Raw genomic sequence first — 20,392 nt, forward strand, 5'->3', positions numbered from 1 at the left:
TATATATATATATATATATATATATATATATATATATTCTTTTTTTTAAGACTTGTTGAACTATCATTTCGAGTCTCTTAATCACGCACAAATTGAACAGTCACTTCCAGCGCTATTTTAGTGAACACAGTGTGCTTTCCACATGCTGATGGTTGGCCACATGCAGCATGCATGCCTCTGGCCACAGACACCTACAAACATAGAAATGCTTGTAAATTATAGAGCGAGGAGGGCAGTATTCACACACTTTCACTGAATCATCATTAAGAGTAGGTTTGCAATCTGGCGGGTACGAGAGATTTTCTCTGCCACAGGTGGGGGGTGGACGTGGCTCCATTTCTTTCTGGCTTCATGTGAGATCTCTGACTAAACGAGCTTTCAACTGAACAAGCTATTAAAATGGGCCAACGAGCCGCACCGGCTCACTGCCCAGCCAGTAGCACTTTGTATGGTAAGTAGCCTCCTGTTTCCTGCCTGTGCATCAGCCAATAGATTTTTTTGTGTTTCAAACCTTTATTTAATCTGCGCTGCTTCTACTCCGAGGCTGAGGCTCTCACGCAGGTGGAGGGATAATGGAAATAGAGGTGCCATATTGTAGAGAACCTGGAGCAATCGGGGGTTAAGAGAGGGTATCGCAGAAGTGGGCAGAAAAAGAAACAGGCTCATTACAGCAAGCAGCCAGTGGGCTCCTGCTGCTTCAAATCCACAATCTCACCTGCCAAAAAAAAAAAAAACAGGAGTCTTTTGGCCCGCAGAATCATCTCGTCTACACTTAACATCTCCATCTTATGGTTCAGTGGGGATGAGATGAAAGCTGCAAGCAGCATTAGGGAAAGAAAGCGTGAATTTAGACTCTTGTCACTTATAAAAAGCTGTGCTTTTCGTACATGGTGCCACTTGAGCACAGCACTGTAAAAAGCAAAAAAATGTGCACTTGTTACCTAAAGGAGCTATTCCTGACCTTTATAGTAAGCATGATATTAAATTTAAACCTACTTTATTATTACACATTCATGGCTTTTCATCCATCCATACATGTACATATATGATATCTGTCAGTCTGTCTGTCCGAATGTCCATATATGGCACACTGACTACCTGTCCGTCTATCTATCTATCTATCTATCTATCTATCTATCTATCTATCTATCTGTCTGTCTGTCTGTCTGTCTGTCTGTCTCTGTATAGGGGCTTTGGCACTGAATAGTTCTAAGAACTCAGTTATAGGAACTAGCCACTAGGATAGTTCCCAGAGAACTAATTTCTCCCCCAGGCCATGTTCCTGGTTGCATTCACACCAGGAACAGGAACTGTGAAGTGGACGAAAGTAGCTAATTTAGTTCCCCCAAAAGGAGTTCCTAGAACTAAAATCATTCCTAGTTCCTGTGGTGAGAACGTGGCAAAATCCAGTTACTTCAGCCAATAGTTTTAAGAACTATGAAAAGGTTCCTCCGGTGTGAAAGCCCCTTATGTCTATCAATCGATCTAACTACATTTATAATCCCCTATCTACCTACTTGTACTACTGTCTGTCTATCAGTCTCACTGCAAAAAAGTAAAGCATAGTATTTCACTCAACTGGCACAGCACAAGGTCATGGGTTCATGCAGGGAAAGCACAAACCTGTAACAAGTATACCTCGAATTAAGTCTCTTTGGATGACAGTGTCTTCCAAATGCATAAATATCAAAATATAATATGTTAAATTCACATATGGCATCTGAGACTAAATTTTGTTGTCCTATAGTGTGTCACCAGCTGAGAGTCTAGTAGAAACCCTTGGAGCAGTAAAACCGCACGCTATTTGACGAAGACATACAGCTTTCATGTCAACACATCTGTGCTGCTCAATATTATTATGCACCCTTTTCTGTACCCCGGGGCTGTAAGCATAGACCCCTACTGCTAGGAATGGCAACAATAAACAGTCATAACTCCTTATCATTTTATTGTCTGTTATTGTACGTTTGCATTGAGGAGGGGCTCAGTGCCACAGATGATGCAGAATGATTTAAGCACACAAACAAATCCCCCCTCTCTCTTTCTCCATCCCATCTCTTGCCTCAACTCAAACCCACACATTCTTTTGTAATGAGGAGAAAATGAGGAAGCAGTTCCCAGAGCAGGCTGGTATGAAGCTGCAGGCTGAGCATTAGTAAAAGTGTTATGACTCTGCTGTCACTCCTCAGAGGAAAAAAATAACAGTTTTTTTTAGGCAGGTACATAATAACAGAATAGCAAACTTTAAAGCTGCTGACAAAAATAAAATATGCAAATGAAAGTGGCTGATATTGAAAGATATTTTAATTAAAATTGATTTGTGTGTGTTGGCAAGGATTTGAGTTTTTAAATAATGTGTTCACAAATATGTCAAACACTGACTTGCAAGGACATTTGAAGTGGTTCTCTTTATTTGAAAGGCTTATAAATAAGCCAAATTATGTTTTGATTTCCATTTATGTGTATCAACTGGTTTCTGTGAGGGTTAAGTATGCCATTGTTAAAGGGATACTGTAGTTCACACAAAAATTAACATTATCCCATGATTTACTTACCCTCAAGCTATACTAGGTGTATGACATATCAGAGATATATTTAAAAAATATCCTTGCTCCTCCAAGGTTTATAATGGTTGTGAATGGGGGACTGCATTTTGAAGTCAATAATAATGCATCCATCCATAAAAAAAGTAATCCATATGACTCCAGTGGGTTAATAAAGGTCTTCTGAAGCAAAGCGATCCGTGTTTGTAAGAAAAATATCCATAAATTCAAATAACTAGCTTCTGGTGAACGACCGTTTCGACCAAGTCGATTTGCGGCGCAAGAGTATCCTTTGACCTGACGCTCAACGTAATGACGAAAGTGGAGGCGCAGAGGATAGAGAAAACAAATCAAACAAATTTGTTGCACAGCCCTATTTATTTTCACCGTGAGAAGCGTCAAAGTTTACAATATTCCTACATCCTGCGCAGGGTTGCCAGGTTTTCACAATAAAACCCGCCCAATTGCTACTCAAAACTAGCCTAATCGCGTTTCAGGAGGGCTCCCCTGATAAATATCACATTCCGGGGGGAAAAATCCAGGTTTTTGGCTGGGTTCCCTAAGTAAAATTTGCATTCCAGAGGCTAAATATCATGTTATGTGGGGTCGCTTCAACCCGCAGACATGAAAAATGACCCGCTGCAACGGTGTAAAAGTATCCCAATTCAGCGGGAAAACTGCAGACTTGGCAACACTGATCCTGTGTCATACATGGCTTCAGAGGATTACACATTTGGCGCAAGTCGACTTGTGCATTCTGCGTACGGTCGTCTGCCGGAAGCTAGTTATTTGAATTTAAAAAGTTTTAAATATGGATATTTTTCCTTCAAAAACGCATTGCTTCACTTCAGAAGGCCTCTGTGGGGTCGTATGGACTACTTTTTTTATGGATGGATGCATTATTATTGACTTCAAAACACTGTCCCCCCATTCACTGCCATTATAAACCTTGGAGGACTAAGGATATTTTTACATATATCTCCAATTGTGTCCGTCTGAAAGAAGATAGGACACCTAGGATGGCTTGAGGGTGAGTAAATCATGGGATAATCTTCATTTTTGGGTGAACTATCCCTTTAATATAATTTTCTTAATATGAAAATCATTGCACAGGTCTTCACTTATGTAGCTTCAAAGGTCTATGTATGTAAAGTAACATGTCAGAAATATAGTGAAGGCATTTTAAGTGGTCGTCACACCATAAATCAGCTCAATTGTTTGTGCTTTAGATCTAATAATGCAGCAGGTTCATGTAAGGGTTGGGTTTAGGTGTAATGTAAAGTAAATATCATTGACTTACTATGAAAAAACACTTGTTTGTGAGTGGTTCTTTCAAATATAGCTTCAGAAGTCTGTGTGCGTTCGTGTGTGAGCACTCCAAAAACACTCTAAATTATTCAAACTTGATCCTCCAAAGTAATTAGCTACAACTAATTACAACAATAACGATTTTAAAGTTAAAAGCACAGCAAAAAATGTATTGTGACATGCACGGCTTCGTACTAAAGGTAAAACAGCACCTCTCTGTGGACACACTTGGGTTTATCCATTTATTTTCATGACCTGGATGTTTCTTGAATTATTCTGTGCAAGATTTGTTTTGATATCTAGACAGTAGAGTTCCAAGCCTATCTCAAATACAATGTAAACATGTAGGTTTTGTATCCGCCCTTTAAATCACATCCTCATATGCCACATATTGAATACAGATATAGACAGCAACAAATACACGCTTCTATAATTTGTTGGTGTGTGTCTGAGACAGCATAAGAGTTCACAAACACTGGTCCCATGGGCGACTGTTGCCATGCACCGCCTCTCTAGTCTTAAAAATATCATTAACTGTGTGTTTTAATAGTACTAGTTAAGCGCGTGCAATAAGTATAACCTCTAGTAGTTGTCAGCTGCAGTGCGGCATCGCTTGCCTATTTTTAAGAATAATATTACGTGCTGTGTATTAATATTTCATCAGCGCACAGTCCAAAGCTTAAAGAGCCAGACAAACCTGAAACCAACCTGGTTAAAACCTCATAAAGAGTTTCTGATATATAAACTCGGATGCGCGTGGAAGAGTCACGCGCGCAATGAATAGAAATGTAACCTACTTTCAGCATCACGCATTTGCTTGAACTGCACCAAAAACGCAATTATATAATCTTAAATGTTGATCTTACCTCGCCGGAACATCCTGAAGGTGCGGTGATGATGCGCTGTACTTTATCCCACTGTGATAGTCAAAATAAGCGTCTCATCTTTAATAATCCGTGTCATATGTGATAAAAGTTTGATCTGTTTTAATGCTCTTCAAACGTGAGGCGATCCGCACCAAATACAAATTCTTAACTCTTGACCCCTGGTCTCAGGTATCGATTAAGATGGAAAACAACATCGCCGACATGGAAGTCTCACAATCCCCGAGAATTTTTTTTTTTTATGACTCCGAGAGATCGTAGCCAAAATTGTTTCAGTTTAGCACTTATAATTGCCTCAAGAACCTTTCAGTTAGCCATAACAACAGCATTTAAAGTTTTAGAATATCAGTCGATGTGACGGGAAAACAGCGTTGCGGTAATGTATACCACTTTAACGATGAGTCAAATTACTGTTCTGTTTAAGTGACTGCGTTTGGATGCCAGAGATGCTCGGGTGCTTAACGGATGTCAGGAGCCGGTGCGTGTCTCTTCAGGAGTCTGAAAGCTGGAGCACTACTGGAGGGAGGTGTCGGGGAGGGTATTTGCGATGCCCGATTCGTGAAAGAATCATTCTTTTGAATCGAATCTTTTCAATGAATCAGCTGAACGGCTCACAAATTAAACTGACTCGGTTCGTAATGAGTCGAGAACTGATGAGTGACAGCATAGAGCGAAAAGTAGCCGACTTTAATGGCCGCATATTGGGCTAAAATAAAACGCAGGTCTAGGCTACTAGAAAATTAGTTTGCGAATTAATTTCCTTACAGTTGTATCATATGAGTTGATAGGTATATGGATGTTAGTAGCTAATTATGAGCTGAATCACGGCTGGAAGAAACTGAACTGTGAGACGCTGTATTACAATAAACACTGTAATTGATAAAATGTAAACGGAAAGCATGTGTGTGCCCACATATCATTTTTTAAAACGTTTTAAAGCCTGTTATATGACATACGGAGGGACCACGTTATGAAAAGAATCGCGGAATTCTCTCTTTTGAACCGTTCTTCAAAACGGACTGTTCGAAAGAACCGATTCGCGGAATTGACTCATCACTAGAGGAGCAAAAGAAAGACGGAGTGAGACCCTCTGTCGTCTCACTTTAATTCTAAATATGCTGCTTTCTTTTCCCCAGACAGATCTGCAGCTATGAGGAAATCTAATGTGTGTCCGTTCGTCTCAAAGCCTGTCTCATGTTTTGTGGATGAAACTATAGGCTACCTGTCTGCTCTCACTTTCCCTCTGTCGACGGAAAGATAGGAGGAGCAATCTTTCCCTATTTTAGGGATCTTGTTTTCCAAGATGAAGTCTTGGAATCCATTTATAAGATTTAATAACTATCAAGAGTGTTGAGGGATATAAGCTTAAAAAATAAGATAGGCTCATCTTTAGAAGAGCCTTGCAATTTATGAAAAATATTTGAGTGTTTGGTCGTGATAATGTCAGATTGTTCAGTCAGATTGTTGGCAACCATTGCTTTTTATTAGACAGGCTGAAAGATATATTTATTTTTTTAAAACAATAATTATTATCTTTAATACCATAATTAATAGCCTATACTTTAATGTTTTGTTTAGGATATATTTGTCTGACTGTGCCCAATAAATCTGTCATGACTTCTTTGCGGAGCCAAGCGGTCACAGTAAAAAGCTGTAAATCTCTGTGTCTGTGTAAGGTGAGAGTGTTAATGTCCCTGTGTCCTGTATGTCTCTGTGTAGGGCAAAAGGGGTTAATGTCCCTATTCAGCATCATCTGACACAAGCACCTGTCACATCAGGATCACACAATCCAGAAAGTAGTAAGGTCAATCACAAGGCCGCTTTAATCCGGAGTAAAGAGGATAATGTTCCCCCTTTCCACCCTCCCTCTCCCTCGGGGAACCCGTTATAGGATGGACACTGATAAATATAAATTATTCTACCTCCCCAGTGGTGTCTTCCTTTCTCTGTTTGAGTTTATCTCCAGTGGACAGAAAAGTGAGGCTGTAGTTTAGTCACATTGTACATCGAAATACATTTAATTGAAATTAATCGAAATACATTTAATATATATATTACAGTATATATAGTGCATGTGTATTTGCAGATCACTTATAACGTGGTAAAGATTGCACTAAACTAGTCTACACTGAGTCTTGAGGCTACATTTCAAGGTGTTTGTCGTGCAAACTTTGAGAGTATGAGTCGTATGGAACATTTTTAGGGTGCCTTTATGGAGTTTTTTAATCATTTTGGAGCTTGACATTACCTGTCTCCATTTACTTTCATAATACTGAAAAAGCAGGCAGGATTTTTTTGAGAATTTCACCTTTTGTGTTCAATGAAACTGTGGTTTGGAATAACATGTGCATGAGTAAATGATGATGATGGTTAAATATTGTTTTAGAACATTTGTTCAAGGTAATTTATCATACTTACTTGGAAACAAGACACCTGAATTGCAAGCAAACATGAGACATGCATGAAAAGAAAGACAAAACAACATTGCGTGAGAGGAGGAGTCATGCAGCCTGTGCTTGTCCTCCCAGAGGAACATGGTCAACTGACATACAATATTGTTTGTCTCTGGGAGGTGCAGCAACACACCCATTAGTGTTTTAAAGTGCTGATGAAGCCATTTAGAAACTGGTCACACACCAGGGCACTAAGAACTGTGAACTCAGTAGGGATGTCAGATGTTGATTTTCTTTCCGAGTCCAGTCTGTACCTTGGCTTGTTTTGAAAACCTTGGAGCCTTGTTGAGTTTATCTTCTGAATTTAAAAGCACTTCACTTGTTATTTCTTTGGTTGTTTAGCTTGGTTGACCTATTATTATTGCTAATGCTTAGGGTTAAGGATTTCAATAAATCCCTAACCCTAAGAATTACTTTTTAGGTCACCAGAATATCATAAGAGACTTGGAGTTTAGAGTTTGAACTTTGCAACCACCTAGCAACCACCCAGAAAGCCCAAACAATTAACTACATAGCAACACCCGAGCTAAAAAAACATAATATCACTCCTGTCAATCAACAAATTATATCTGTAGAATATAAAAGACAAAAAAAGGGTTGTATATCTTTATAAGGCAATAAACATGTCAAGTAAAGTAGAGTATTTCTCCCATTCTTCCACTAGCTGGTTTTAAACTCAATGAAATCTCACACAACCTCTCATTCTTTACTGTCAGTTTAAAGGAAGCACAGACCGAACCATTTCCCACAAATTACATTTCAAAGATTTGTGTCTTGTGAGCACTGAGAGGAGCGCAGTCTCGAGTCTGTGTTTATCATGTCATGCTAAATGTATTGGGAACAAAACCACTAATGTTATTTACTCTTAAAAGTTAGTCTCATTGGTCCTCATTATACATAAAGAAGAATTTGGACTCTAGAGGTGCAAGGTTTGGATTCAGACTCCAGGAATGTGCTCACTTTCATGTTTGAAGTTTTTGAGGAATCATTACCGATTTTGGCACAGCATGAACATTATTGGAAGAAGCATTGGCTTGTGTGCATGTTTGATAACACAGATTTATAGCCTACTTGTAAACTTTTTATATCTTCTGAAGAAGATGGGAGTGGTGCTAGGTGTTCTGGGGTGCGTTTCCCAACTACAGCCAACTATGGTCACAAGTTCCATTGAATTGTGTTGGTAACGACGGAACTTGCGACCATAGTTGGCTTTGGGAGAAGCACTCCACAAACGGTGGCTGTTACTGTTACTAATGCTGCCTTTACATGCTATCGTAATTAATTAGAGTTTCCTAGTTGAAAATTGGACATGAACGCCCTCTCAAGTCATATTTACCACTGAGAAGCTCGGGATAATTTTGATTTCCTGAGTTGGGTGTGCCATAAACTTTAAAAATGGTGGAGGGGAGAACGACTGCTTCTGTGACCGGTAGTCTTTATTAGTTTTTTTCCACAACAGTCGCCTTGTCTTGTTGTTAAAGTAGTGCATATTTACATGTATGAATAACCATTTGAAGCGTATTGTATGTTTTATAGCAAAAATAGCTTGTATTTGACTGAAATTCCAGAATTGTCAGTAAGCTGACTAGATAGATACACTGTAAAACTCAATAAGTTCAGAATACTCGAAACATTTGAGGAAACTTATTACCTCAAAACATTTAAGTAAACTAACTAATTTTTTCAAGTTAGAAGAACTGAACATTTTTGTGACAAGTGGGGCGGGGCTGAGAGCCGTGGGAGCGGAGCAAGGCCAGTGTGGTGCACAGGTGTGTCAGAACACAACATTAAACACTGACTTATGTCTCCCTATGTTAATCTTGTGCAAAAACACACAAAATAACACATAATGTCAACATTTTTTTTCCTTATACAGTCTTAATCAAAGCATTCTGGGAATTAGAAATCTGCTGCAACTCAATCATATTAAGTTCAGCTTACTACAATTTAAATTTTGAGTTCACACAACTTTTTTCTATTAAGTACAATGAACTTTCAATATTATATGTGTGAAACAAACTCATTTATTTAATTTCACGGTTCGGTTTTACAGAATGTTTATATGGTTGTTATTTTGGCTTAATAAGATTTTCCCAGAAAGCAGGAATAAACCCTGGGCCTCATTTATGAAATGTTATGAACAAACATATGGACAAAAAACATGCATATGCCTCTCTTCCAGATGTGAAATTGTACGCAGCTAAATGGTTTCAGATCTCTGCCTTGTAAACGTCCCCTAATTAATGTCATTAACATATTAAGCCACAGCCATATCATCCTGCAGCCCAAGACGGTTTGCCCACTGAAGCTAAGCAGGGTTGAGCCTGGTTAGTACCTGGATGCGAGACCTCCTGAGAAGACTAGGTTGCTGCTGGAAGAGGTGTTAGTGAGGCCAGCAGGGGGTTCTCACTCTGTGGTCTGAGTGGGTCCTTAATGCCCCAGTATGGTGACGGGGACACTACACTATAACAAGCACCGTTAAACCGAGGTCCTGACTCTCTGTGGTCATTAAAAATCCCATGGCACTTCTCATAAAAAGAGTTGGGGTTTAACCCCAGTGTCCTGGTCAGATTCCCTCTGTTGGCCCTTACCAATCATGGCCTCCTAATAATCCTCATCCATTGAATTGGCTCTATCACTTTCTCTCCTCTCCACCTACAGCTGGTGTGTGGTGAGCGCACTGGCGCCATTGTACGGTGGCTGCCATCACATCATCCAAGTGGATGCTGCACACTGGTGGTGGTTGAGGATAGACCCCCGATATGATTTTAAAGCACTTTGGGTTTACAGTAATACATAAGAAAGTGCTATATAAATGGCTCATTCATTCATATAATAGAGCACTAATCAATGTTCAAATGCTGGGAAGTGGGAAATTTCTGATTGCACGTGAGGGCAGCATTAATTACTAGCTTAAAGGGAACCTATTATGCCCCTTTTCACAAGATGTAATATAAGTCTCTAGTGTCCCCAGAATGTGTCTGTGAAGTTTCAGCTCAAAATACCCCACAGATCATTTATTATAACTTGACAAATTTGCCCCTATTTGGGTGTGAGCGAAAACACTGTGTTTTTGTGTGTGTCCCTTTAAATGTAAATGAACAACTTCTGTTTGTGCTAGCATTTAGGAGGCTAAGGGAAAGCACAAGGATAGTGGAGCTGCCTGAACTGAAGAAACACAGTGCATTACTTAAAAAATAAATTTTCTTCATCTGCAGCTTTGCCTCACTTGTGAAAACAAAATGGCAGCACCGTGGGTGGGGGAAACATGCAGATTAATGGGCGGTAATATTATAATAAGATAAGTCACTAGGGGAACGAAATCTGATCTGCTCGTTTATTCACATTGCAGAGAAAGGCTTACCAAAAACAAAGTTATTGAGCTGTACTTTTTCACATTTTTTGTGTTGATAGATGCACCGGGATTATAGCACTTAAAACACAGAAAAAGTCAGATTTTCATGATATGTCCCCTTTAACTACTACAAATAATTACACAAGAAAATATATAATAAGGTTGTTTTGAACATTAAATCAGTTTTTAATATCACACTCTGTGCTCTGTATATGACTTCCAGTTTTGGCTGAGAAATGGTCAGCTTGATGGGCTTTTGACCTTTTGGTGACCTTTCATTGACCATTCCACAAACTTCTGCCTTGTAATGAACGCTTTGTACTCTGACTTCCTAACATCCAAGTCTGAAGCTCAGATCTCGACCTTTTCAACAGATGGGCTCTTGCTTTCACTCTCCTTGCCAAATTATACAATCCCTCCTTTCAGAGGAAAAATATGAGTCACTCCGTGAACTTCAACGACTGCTGCACTTTTAGCTACAGTACATGTGTTGTGCGGTCTGTGGGAGTCTCGCTCAGCTGTGCCAAGGTTACAGGCTTCCGTGACACACCGCCCAACCGATACGTCAATCAATATGCATGTGCCATATAAACAGATTATCCCTGTGAGAGAATGATTGATAGATAGAAGAATTGACTGACTAACTGACTCATAAATGGATAGACTGAACAACGGACAGACAGACGGATGGACGGATAGATAGATAGATAGATAGATAGATAGATAGATAGATAGATAGATAGATAGATAGATAGATAGATAGATAGATAGATAGATAGATAGATAGATAGATAGATAGATAGATAGATAGATAGATAGATAGATAGATAGAGGGTCAGTCATATGGCCACCTTTGTAAAAATCACATCAGCTCTTTTCTATCATACTGCAGCCGTGCAAAAAGCCCTGACACATGAGGAAAGCGTGAGGGCTCTCCCACCACCACTCAGAGGAAAGGATGGTGTGAAGCAGGAAGAGGTGAGAGATCAGGCCTAATTGCCAGGAAAAGAGGGATAATGAATATACAGAGAGATGGAGCAGAATGCTGACAACACTGGTTTTTGTGACTCTCGGGACGTGGAGTTTCTCTCTACACTGAACTTTGAATGCTACCAGAGGGGAATGCCACATCATTAAGAATGAAAAAAAAACAGAAAACACTTGAGTCATAAGCACATCTCGCTGCATAACTAAACCACTAACCAGCTTTTTGTTTTGGCGTCTCGTTTTGAAATAAAGGTCAGCGTGATGTGCAGCTTAGCAAATGCATTTAAATGTATTTCTTCTGTCATACAGCATGTATTCCTGGTGGATTGCAGAATGTTATTATAGGGGTTTGGGAACAGGATTTGGGAGTCTGGAGATCAACTAGAATGGTAAAATTACAGTCAGTGCTTGCCATATATGTTTATGTTTGTCTGTCATGAAAGGCTTGGCAGTGTAGAACCTTTCGTGTCATAATTTAAAGTTCTTATCAGAACAGGAGAAAGAGAGGGGGAAATGTTTGTCATTTCACAATACAGAAAGTGTGCTGTACCAGGCTCCTTTATACAATTATTTACTAAAGGTCTGTTTTTAAGGTGTCACCCAACTGCAGTCGAGACTGTTTACATATTCAAATAAACAACAGATTCACTTCAGTGCATGCACTGTATACAAACAGTCTCCTTACAATAAGGTTCAAATGAGTTCAAAACATTAGTTAAAGCATTTGGTATCATGAACTAGCAACAGCTACTGCTATTTTTATAGAATGTATTAATCAACATTTCAAGTTGTATGAATATATTTATTTTATATAATGTATTATGAATGAATGAACATTAATTATTTTTCATAAATTATATTCTGTATATTTTAATTGAACATTAACCTAGATTAAATTTATTTTTGTTAAAGCTACAATGTAACCCTCTAGTGGTTGGGTGACGCAAAGACAATGGAAGTATGTAATTTCCAGAGAAATTCTACCAGAGAACTCTAAAGTATCAGGGAAAGGCAAAAAAACACAGTTTGAAAGATGGATGTTTGATGTATGCTACTCACTCATTAGTGAAATTTTCTTCGTTTCTAACAACAACAATCAAACCAACATCTGCCATGGTGTTTGGATTGCTAACGGTGACATTTGCGATCTGCATCTCGGAAAATTCCATGATTTTAATAGTTTGTTTTTCCTCCAAAGTACTCAAAATGTCCAATTTCCTCTCCCACTTCCAGTCATCCAGTCCACCTTCACCTTAAACAGTCCATGTCAGGCACATCAAAATCTCATGACATGTAACACAGCACACGCAAACAAACTTTGGCCTGTCAGACTGGAATAATATGCTTTGCTGCTGTATTACATTCCTCATATGTTTCAGTCTGTGTTGACCTTACTGTTTCTTCCCCATCAGCACTGAAGATGGTCCACCTGAATTATGCATTCAGCTTGACACACTGTCACCATAATACAAGTACACACACACACACACACACTTAGGCTGTGTCAATCTCGCTCTAGGAAAGATAGCCATGGTCATAATAATAGGCCTAATTATATATCTGAGATTTTATTGCTTTGGTGTTCTGTACATTTAATGTTAATTATATTTAACATTTAATTATGTTTACAATGGTAGGCCTACTTCTTAGTACATACTTTGCAGTATATACTGCATACTTCCTACTATTGTTTTTTTTTAAAAAGTACTAAAACTATTTCAAACTAAAACTATTGAAAATCACTTTTTTAATTTAAACATTAGATGAAAAAACTTAAAGGTGAACTTTTAAAAAAAAGATGTAATATAAGTCTAAGGTGTCCCCTGAATGTGTCTGTGAAGGTTCAGCTCAAAATACCCCATAGATTTTTTTTTATTCATTATTTTAACTGCCTATTTTGGGGCATCATTATAAATGAGCCGATTCAGGGTGTGTGGCCCTTTAATTCTCATGCTCCACGCCCACAGAGATCGCGCTTGCCTTGAACAGTGCATAAACAAAGTTCACACAGCTAATATAACCCTCAAATGGATCTTTACAAAGTGTTCGTCGTGCATGCGGCATGCAGGCGTCGGATTATGTGAGTATTGTATACTGTTATATTGTTTACATTTGATTCTGAATGAATTTGAGGCTGTGCTCCGTGGCTAATGGCTAATGCTACACTGTTGGAGCGATTTATAAAGAATGAAGTTGTGTTTATGCATTATACAGACTGCAAGTGTTTAATAATGAAAATAGTGACGGCTCTTGTCTCTGTGAATACAGTAAGAAACGATGGTAACTTTAACCACATTTAACAGTACATTAGCAACATGCTAATGAAACATTTAGAAAGACAATTTACAAATATCACTAAAAATATCATGATATCATGGATCATGTCAGTTATTATTGCTCCATCTGCCATTTTTCACTATTGTTCTTGCTTGCTTACCTAGTCTGATGATTCAGCTGTGCATAGATCCAGACGTTCTGCCCTCGTCTAATGCCTTGAACATGGGCTGGCATATGTAAATACTGGGGCGTACACCCCGACTGTTATGTAACAGTCGGTGTTATGTTGAGATTCGCCTGTTCTTCGGAGGTCTTTTAAACAAATGAGATTTATATAAGAAGGAGGAAACAATGGTGTCCACTGTATGTCATTTCCATGTACTGAACTCTTGTTATTTGACTATGCCAAGATAAATTTAAATACTTAAATTAGAAATGTTGCCTTGGCAACTAACTAAATTGAAGTACTAAAATAACATAAAAATTATAAAATCATGCTCGTAAAGATAAAAAACTTAAACTAAATTTAAAATGAAATATAAAAATTAAAAGCTTATTCAAAATACTAATAAATACTGAAATTTAGGCCCACATAAAGAATACTAAAATAACACAGTGTGCAACAATTATACTTAAAGAGGACCTATTATGCCCCATTTTACAAGATATAAAATAAGTCTCTGATGTCCCCAGAGTGTGTATGTAAAGTTTTAGCTCAAAATACCACACAGATATTTCTTTATAACGTGTTAAAATTGCCACTTTTTGGGGTTGAGCCCTTTAAATGCAAATGATATGCTGCACTTGGCCTAAGAGGAGAGCTTCAAGAGCTCATTCTCTGTTGTCAGGAGTCAGACAGGACGCACTATAATGTCAGAAACTGTGCACTGTGCAATATATGCTGCATGGAGATAGAACAGGTATAGTTTAGTTCAATTACAGTTATAACTTATATTGTCTTGTTTTTATGCACTATATTAGTACTGTTATTAGCACTATATTATTATACTGTTGTACCGGACCTGATGGACTTTACCGATGAGTTTTATGACATTTATTGTACTTCACACAAAAGATGAAGCATCTGTTTTATTCTAGAAAATCAATGTAAGAGCTTAATAAAACACAGTGCAAGTGTGCATTAAAATATTACCCATAAACTCTCTTTCTCTCCCTTGTATTATCATCAACATACACAGTGAAGTACACAGAAACACTCTCAACTAACATTAACAAATATATAAAGACATTATGCCTTTTCGGGTGAAGCTTAATAAACTGGTAAACTTTATATCCATAAATCAACTCCGATGAACTGTAACTTCATTACTTCCGTATCCAGTATCACTCTGGAGACTGTAAGCTGGATCACGAACAGTTTCCTGTTCTATCCTTGAGTAACAAATTTTTAGCACAACCTCTGTTTTGTATTGTCCCTTTTGTATTGACATTTGTTCACAAAGCAGTCCGGTGTGAAATGATTCGCGCACACATAAACAAATTTCGGTAGAGTTGAGGGAGCATTTTCTTCTAAAACAAAATGAATCCACCTTGTCTTCAGTGGCTCAGATTTAGGGAGTGAATGGAGAGAGCTATGTGGATTAATCCATCCAGCTACAGAACACCTAAAATGCTTGGGAGACATTCTCGTCAGTGCAGCAATGGCGGACTGTGTAAACTCGCTGTGAACTCGCTCAGGGCAGTTCTATGTTCAAACGGCAGTATCTTTCAGCATTTGTGGGCGGGGCCTGTAGCTAATGTGACGTCACACTGCCAGGGATCTGGAAACTGCTTGTTCTGAGACACTGCTTATGATTTATGGGGATTAAAAAAAGGAGTGGTTGGATTTTTATCATTATAGAGTGGTTGTGTGCACACAATGCCAACACACATTTATAGCCAAACACAGTCCAAAATTGAATTTTGCATAATAGGTCCCCTTTAAACAGTAGTATGCTACATTTTTGTCAGATAACTTCATGTTTAATTCTAATCCAGTTATCTTTTCTTAAATAATTGTTGTTTTGCAGTTTTAGTTCAGTCTTGTGTAAAAATGTTGCAGCTTTTTGGCAATCCAATCAAATTATGAGTCAAGAAGCAAATGGACATTGCTTCTGATTCATCCATCACAACAAAACATGTCCGAAACCTTAAAGAATTATTCATATGAGGCAGGTGTCTTAAAAGCTAGTTCCATATGTGTTTCAAACAAAAATACTTCAAGGGGGTTCTATTTAGAATCCTAGGGTTCCTAACTCACTTTTAAAGAACGCTTCATGCCAAAAAAGTTCTAAATGTCTTACATGATTGCATAATACTTTAATGTTTAATGGGTTAATTTAGTTTATTTATTCAAAATAAATAATGAATTAAAACTAAATCCATAAAATGATCCTATATGATGGGAACCCCTAAAAGGTTCTGAAGCACCTGACAAAGCCCTTTAAGCTTCAATTATATAGAACCTTTCTTAATAGTGTAAATAGTGAGGCTTCCTTCTTTTCTGAACAGATAAAATGGAAGGTGCATTGCATTATGGTATACAATATGCCTTGCAGATGGTTCTGATACTATACATTTTAGCAATAGTCATCAACGTGCTGTGGAGGTTATAATTCGTGTTGCAATAGGAAGACTAGTACTAGTAGTGGTATGATAGTATGCCATTCCAAACAAACTCTCAGAAACTCTCACATACCCTCAGTCAATCTCCTTTAAGATGCCAGAAAGTCTCTCTTGGTCTGTGACCCTGTCATGCCTTTCCATCCGTGGCATTTCTGGCCCTCAGGCGGTTGCACTGATACCGTGACCTTGTGTGAGTGTTTAGTCAGCTGGGTTGTTTGCTAGAAGCTCTGTGACCGTGTGAATTTCTGATTCACCCCACAGCCCACCATGTGTGTGCAGGGACAGCGGCCAGCTCACGACCTAAAACCCAACAGCAGGCACTGAGGGCTGGACTGAGAAGGATCGCATGTCCCATTTCTCTGTCGCCTTCCACCGGCACGAGCCCAGTTGACACACTTATCGCCATATGGACTGCGTCGATGCAGAGCACAAGTGTGGAACTTCAGTATCTGAAGTCAGATTTGAATCACTACAGACTGACTGAGAAGGTCAGCTGCTTGCTATGTTGATCATATGCACTTTTAAAGAGAAAGTTTGATTTTTTTGCTGCACTTTTGCTTCTGCAAAGAATGTTCATTTCAAACAGTTTTTGTTATAGCTGCAGTTCTCAATCTTTTTGACTCCAAGACTTCCTCATTGTAAAAACAATTAACAGTATTCAAAGGCCCTATGATCTTTCCAGTTGTTCATGATTTACTAGTTAAGGATTTAAAAAATATTTTTTGTTCACAATTTCTACCTAATAAAATATTTTAGATCTTGGAACTAAATAAATGAGTATTAATTGTAAATTCCCTTGGAGTTATTGGAGTTCCTTGGAGTGGTTTGGTTGGTTGATTTGGTTGGTTGGTATTCACATCTGTATAAGCATCCATTTATGAAATAAGGTACTGCTTTTTTAAGGTATGGAATGATAAGCATAATTAGACCAAGTTTAACAAGCATTTTTACAGAAGAGTGCTGGTGTGCTTTAATTTAATATTTCATTTGTCTGCCACAATGGTAACTGTGTTTGGATTGTTAATAGTGACATTGGTGATCTGTATTTTGGAGAAATGACAAGTATATAGCAGCTTGTTTTTCCTCCAAAGTTTTCCAAATCTCCAAACTCAAGTTTAAGCACTTTTAATGAATGTGCACTCATGGAAGTCCCCAACCATTATTGCTGTAACTTTATGTTCTGTATTTTTTTTTTTTTTTTTTTTATGCCATTCTCCTTTTTTTTTTTTTTAGACTAGTTCTTAAAAGCAGCAGTCCAGCTGTCAGCATTACTAGAGTGTTCTGTTTGGTTAACAGGGCATTGCTATGCAGTTGCTTAGATGCTTCGGGTGGTTGTCTAGATGTTCCTTTATGCAGTTGTTAAATGTTCTGAGTGATTGTTAGTGCATTGCTTTGTGTTTGCTAGGGTGTTCTTGGTGGTTACCAAGGCATTTCTATACAGTTTCTAACATGTTATGAGTGATTGTTACATTGCTGTGTGGTTGCAAGGGTGTTCTGGATGGTTGTGTTGTGACATGTTCTGATTGAATGTTCCTAGGATGTTAGTTACCAGGGAATTGCTATGCAGTTGTTAACATGTTACCATGAGTGATTGTTAGCACGTTATTATGCAGTTGCTATAGTGTTCTACTGTAGGTGGTTTCTTACTAGCCCAAAATATAATTCCGATATTTTGGCCTATATGGATTCCTCTTTCAATGCAAATCTATATTTTGTATTCTGTTTTATTGTCTGCCAGGCAAAAATCGTCAGTCCAATCATTTAGTGAAGTAATGGAAATAGCTTATCAACAAGCTGTGCAGTTTCATGAAATCAAAGAGTTGGCAGGAGTCTGTTCAGATGGGTGTTTACACTCCAGTATGCTAAAAAGACAAGATATTACAGTTTGTGCAGTAGCCGTACAAAGTCTTGACTTTAAATGCCTTCAGATCAATGAGCTCTTTTGAATTCACTGTAATTATACTTGCTGTCTCAGACTGTGACACTATGTTTGTTTGGGTGTTGCAACAGTAATAAAACAGTATAAATAGACTAGATATAAATAGCACAATCACACGTCTCTTGTCAAGGTTATCACTTTCATTTTTGTATCCCCTTCTTATTTTACTTTGCTTTAGTGCTTTACTTTTAGAGCTTTTAAACTACTCTGAAGTGCCACTGCTAGTCACTGAGCAGATGTGCTCTTGGCCTTGACATGATAATGAAATCTCAACAATGAAGTGTTTTATACAGTATGAAACTCACAAAACATTATTTTTGATCAGTGCTATAGAGTGCTGCAGAGTTTTTACTGTTTCATAATGATTGAAACCAAACGAAACTCCAGGATTTTTGTCTGAAGGGAATCTGTCATGGAAAAATGTAGGATGAGGTCAGAAACTGTCTTAAATATTGATGCAAACTTGTTGTCTACTTATGTAGGCTGTGTTATGTGAAACTTTCTCTCTATCCTCTTTAAAATGCACTCTCTCTTTCTCTCTCGTACGCACACAGAAAGATCATTATATTATATACATTTTCCATTTTCATAAATCATACTGACAGCAGTGTTCCCATCACACCTGAATGCAGCGGCCCAGATACATGTTCACTTTTCACTTCTTCTGTGTTTCTTTTCGATTCCATCTTAACTTCTCTGTTCAGCTCTTTGCATCACTTCCTCAGACGTCTGATCTAAAAAGAATTCGGTATTCTTCTGTGTCCTGTTGATTTTTCATATCCAGTCTATTCTCTGCTAAGAAGTTCAGCTTGAATTAGTCATCTGAAATAGAGTTCTTTCACATGCCAAGAGACACAAGCAAACTCAGTTCTTGTGACAGAGGTGATGTTTTGAGCTGTTTATGCATTGTGAATCTTCCAGAACTCAACTCTGAGCTTAGCTTCACACAAAAGTGATCAACACCTCTGGAATACATTTATTATAATTAGGGCTGCAGTTGATTAAAACAATCAAATTTCTTTAACACGTTAACACATTCAGCTTTTTTTAAACTAAATAGACTAAATAGGCATGTGTGTAATATGTGGGCAGTCATAGCCGAATTCTCCAGCTGTGTGTGTCCACAGTTTGCAGTGTGTGTGTGTGTGTGTGTTCACTACTCACTACTCCTAATGTGTGTGCACTAACTTGGATGGGTTAAATGCAGAGGACAAATCCTGAGTATGAGTTACCATACTCTGCCTTCACATGTCGCCTAAAACCTTATTATCTCACCCACACAATAAAACAGCAGATTCTATATGTTCTTGAAAATGTATTTATATTGACTTGAAATACACTCATTGCCAATTTTCCCAGCACATCATCTTATAAAGTTTTATTGGCACCATAAAGTCATCTTTATTTATTTATTCAATACATATTATTTCAAAGCAGCTTCACAGTGATATAATATAATATATACTAATATATATAAGTCTGTTTCGTCGCCCATCACCAAATCTGTTTTTCACCAAGTCTGTGTTGTTGCTGATGCTCCCACCCAGCCTCCCACTCCCACCTTCTCTGCCAAATAGCATCCAGTTTTTCAGCCCCATCTCTGTTGGCCCCCTACAGCCCGTTGGCTCCTCCTTTGCTGGCTCCACCTAGCAGCTTGGATCCGCCTTGGGCTTACAGTTCTCTGGCTCTACCCTGGTGTGTCGATCCCCTGGCTCCACCTCAGCCTGTCGACCCGCTCCCTCAGCTCCACCATGACCCATCATCCTTCAAACTCCACTGGGCTCCCTCATCCCTCCAACTCCACCTTTTGGCTCCACGCTCCCTCAGCTCCAACGTGACCCATCATCCCTCAAACTCTGCTGGGCTCCCTCGTCCCTCCGACTCCACCTTTTGGCTCCCCGCTCCCTCAGCTCTACCGTGACCCATCATCCCTCAAACTCTGCTGGGCTCCCTCATCCCTCCAACTCCACCTTTTGGCTCCACACTCCCTCAGCTCCACCGTAGTGTTAATTTCGTCAGAC

The 20,392-nt window shown here is 38.6% G+C and overlaps 1 protein-coding gene across 1 annotated transcript in view; it reads right to left on the reverse strand.

The window, feature by feature from the left end:
* LOC137028343 (reticulon-4 receptor-like 1) overlaps nt 1-20,131 on the reverse strand; it is a 159,601-nt gene extending 139,470 nt beyond the window's left edge. Inside the window, exon 1 of the mRNA XM_067397104.1 lies at nt 20,047-20,131. Within this exon, the coding sequence (XP_067253205.1) occupies nt 20,047-20,131 (85 nt within the window). The remainder of the gene's footprint in view (nt 1-20,046) is intronic.
* Nucleotides 20,132-20,392: the final 261 nt, after the last annotated feature.

The sequence above is a fragment of the Chanodichthys erythropterus genome, chromosome 10 (genome assembly GCF_024489055.1).
Source record: "Chanodichthys erythropterus isolate Z2021 chromosome 10, ASM2448905v1, whole genome shotgun sequence".
Classification (NCBI taxonomy): Eukaryota; Metazoa; Chordata; class Actinopteri; order Cypriniformes; family Xenocyprididae; genus Chanodichthys; species Chanodichthys erythropterus.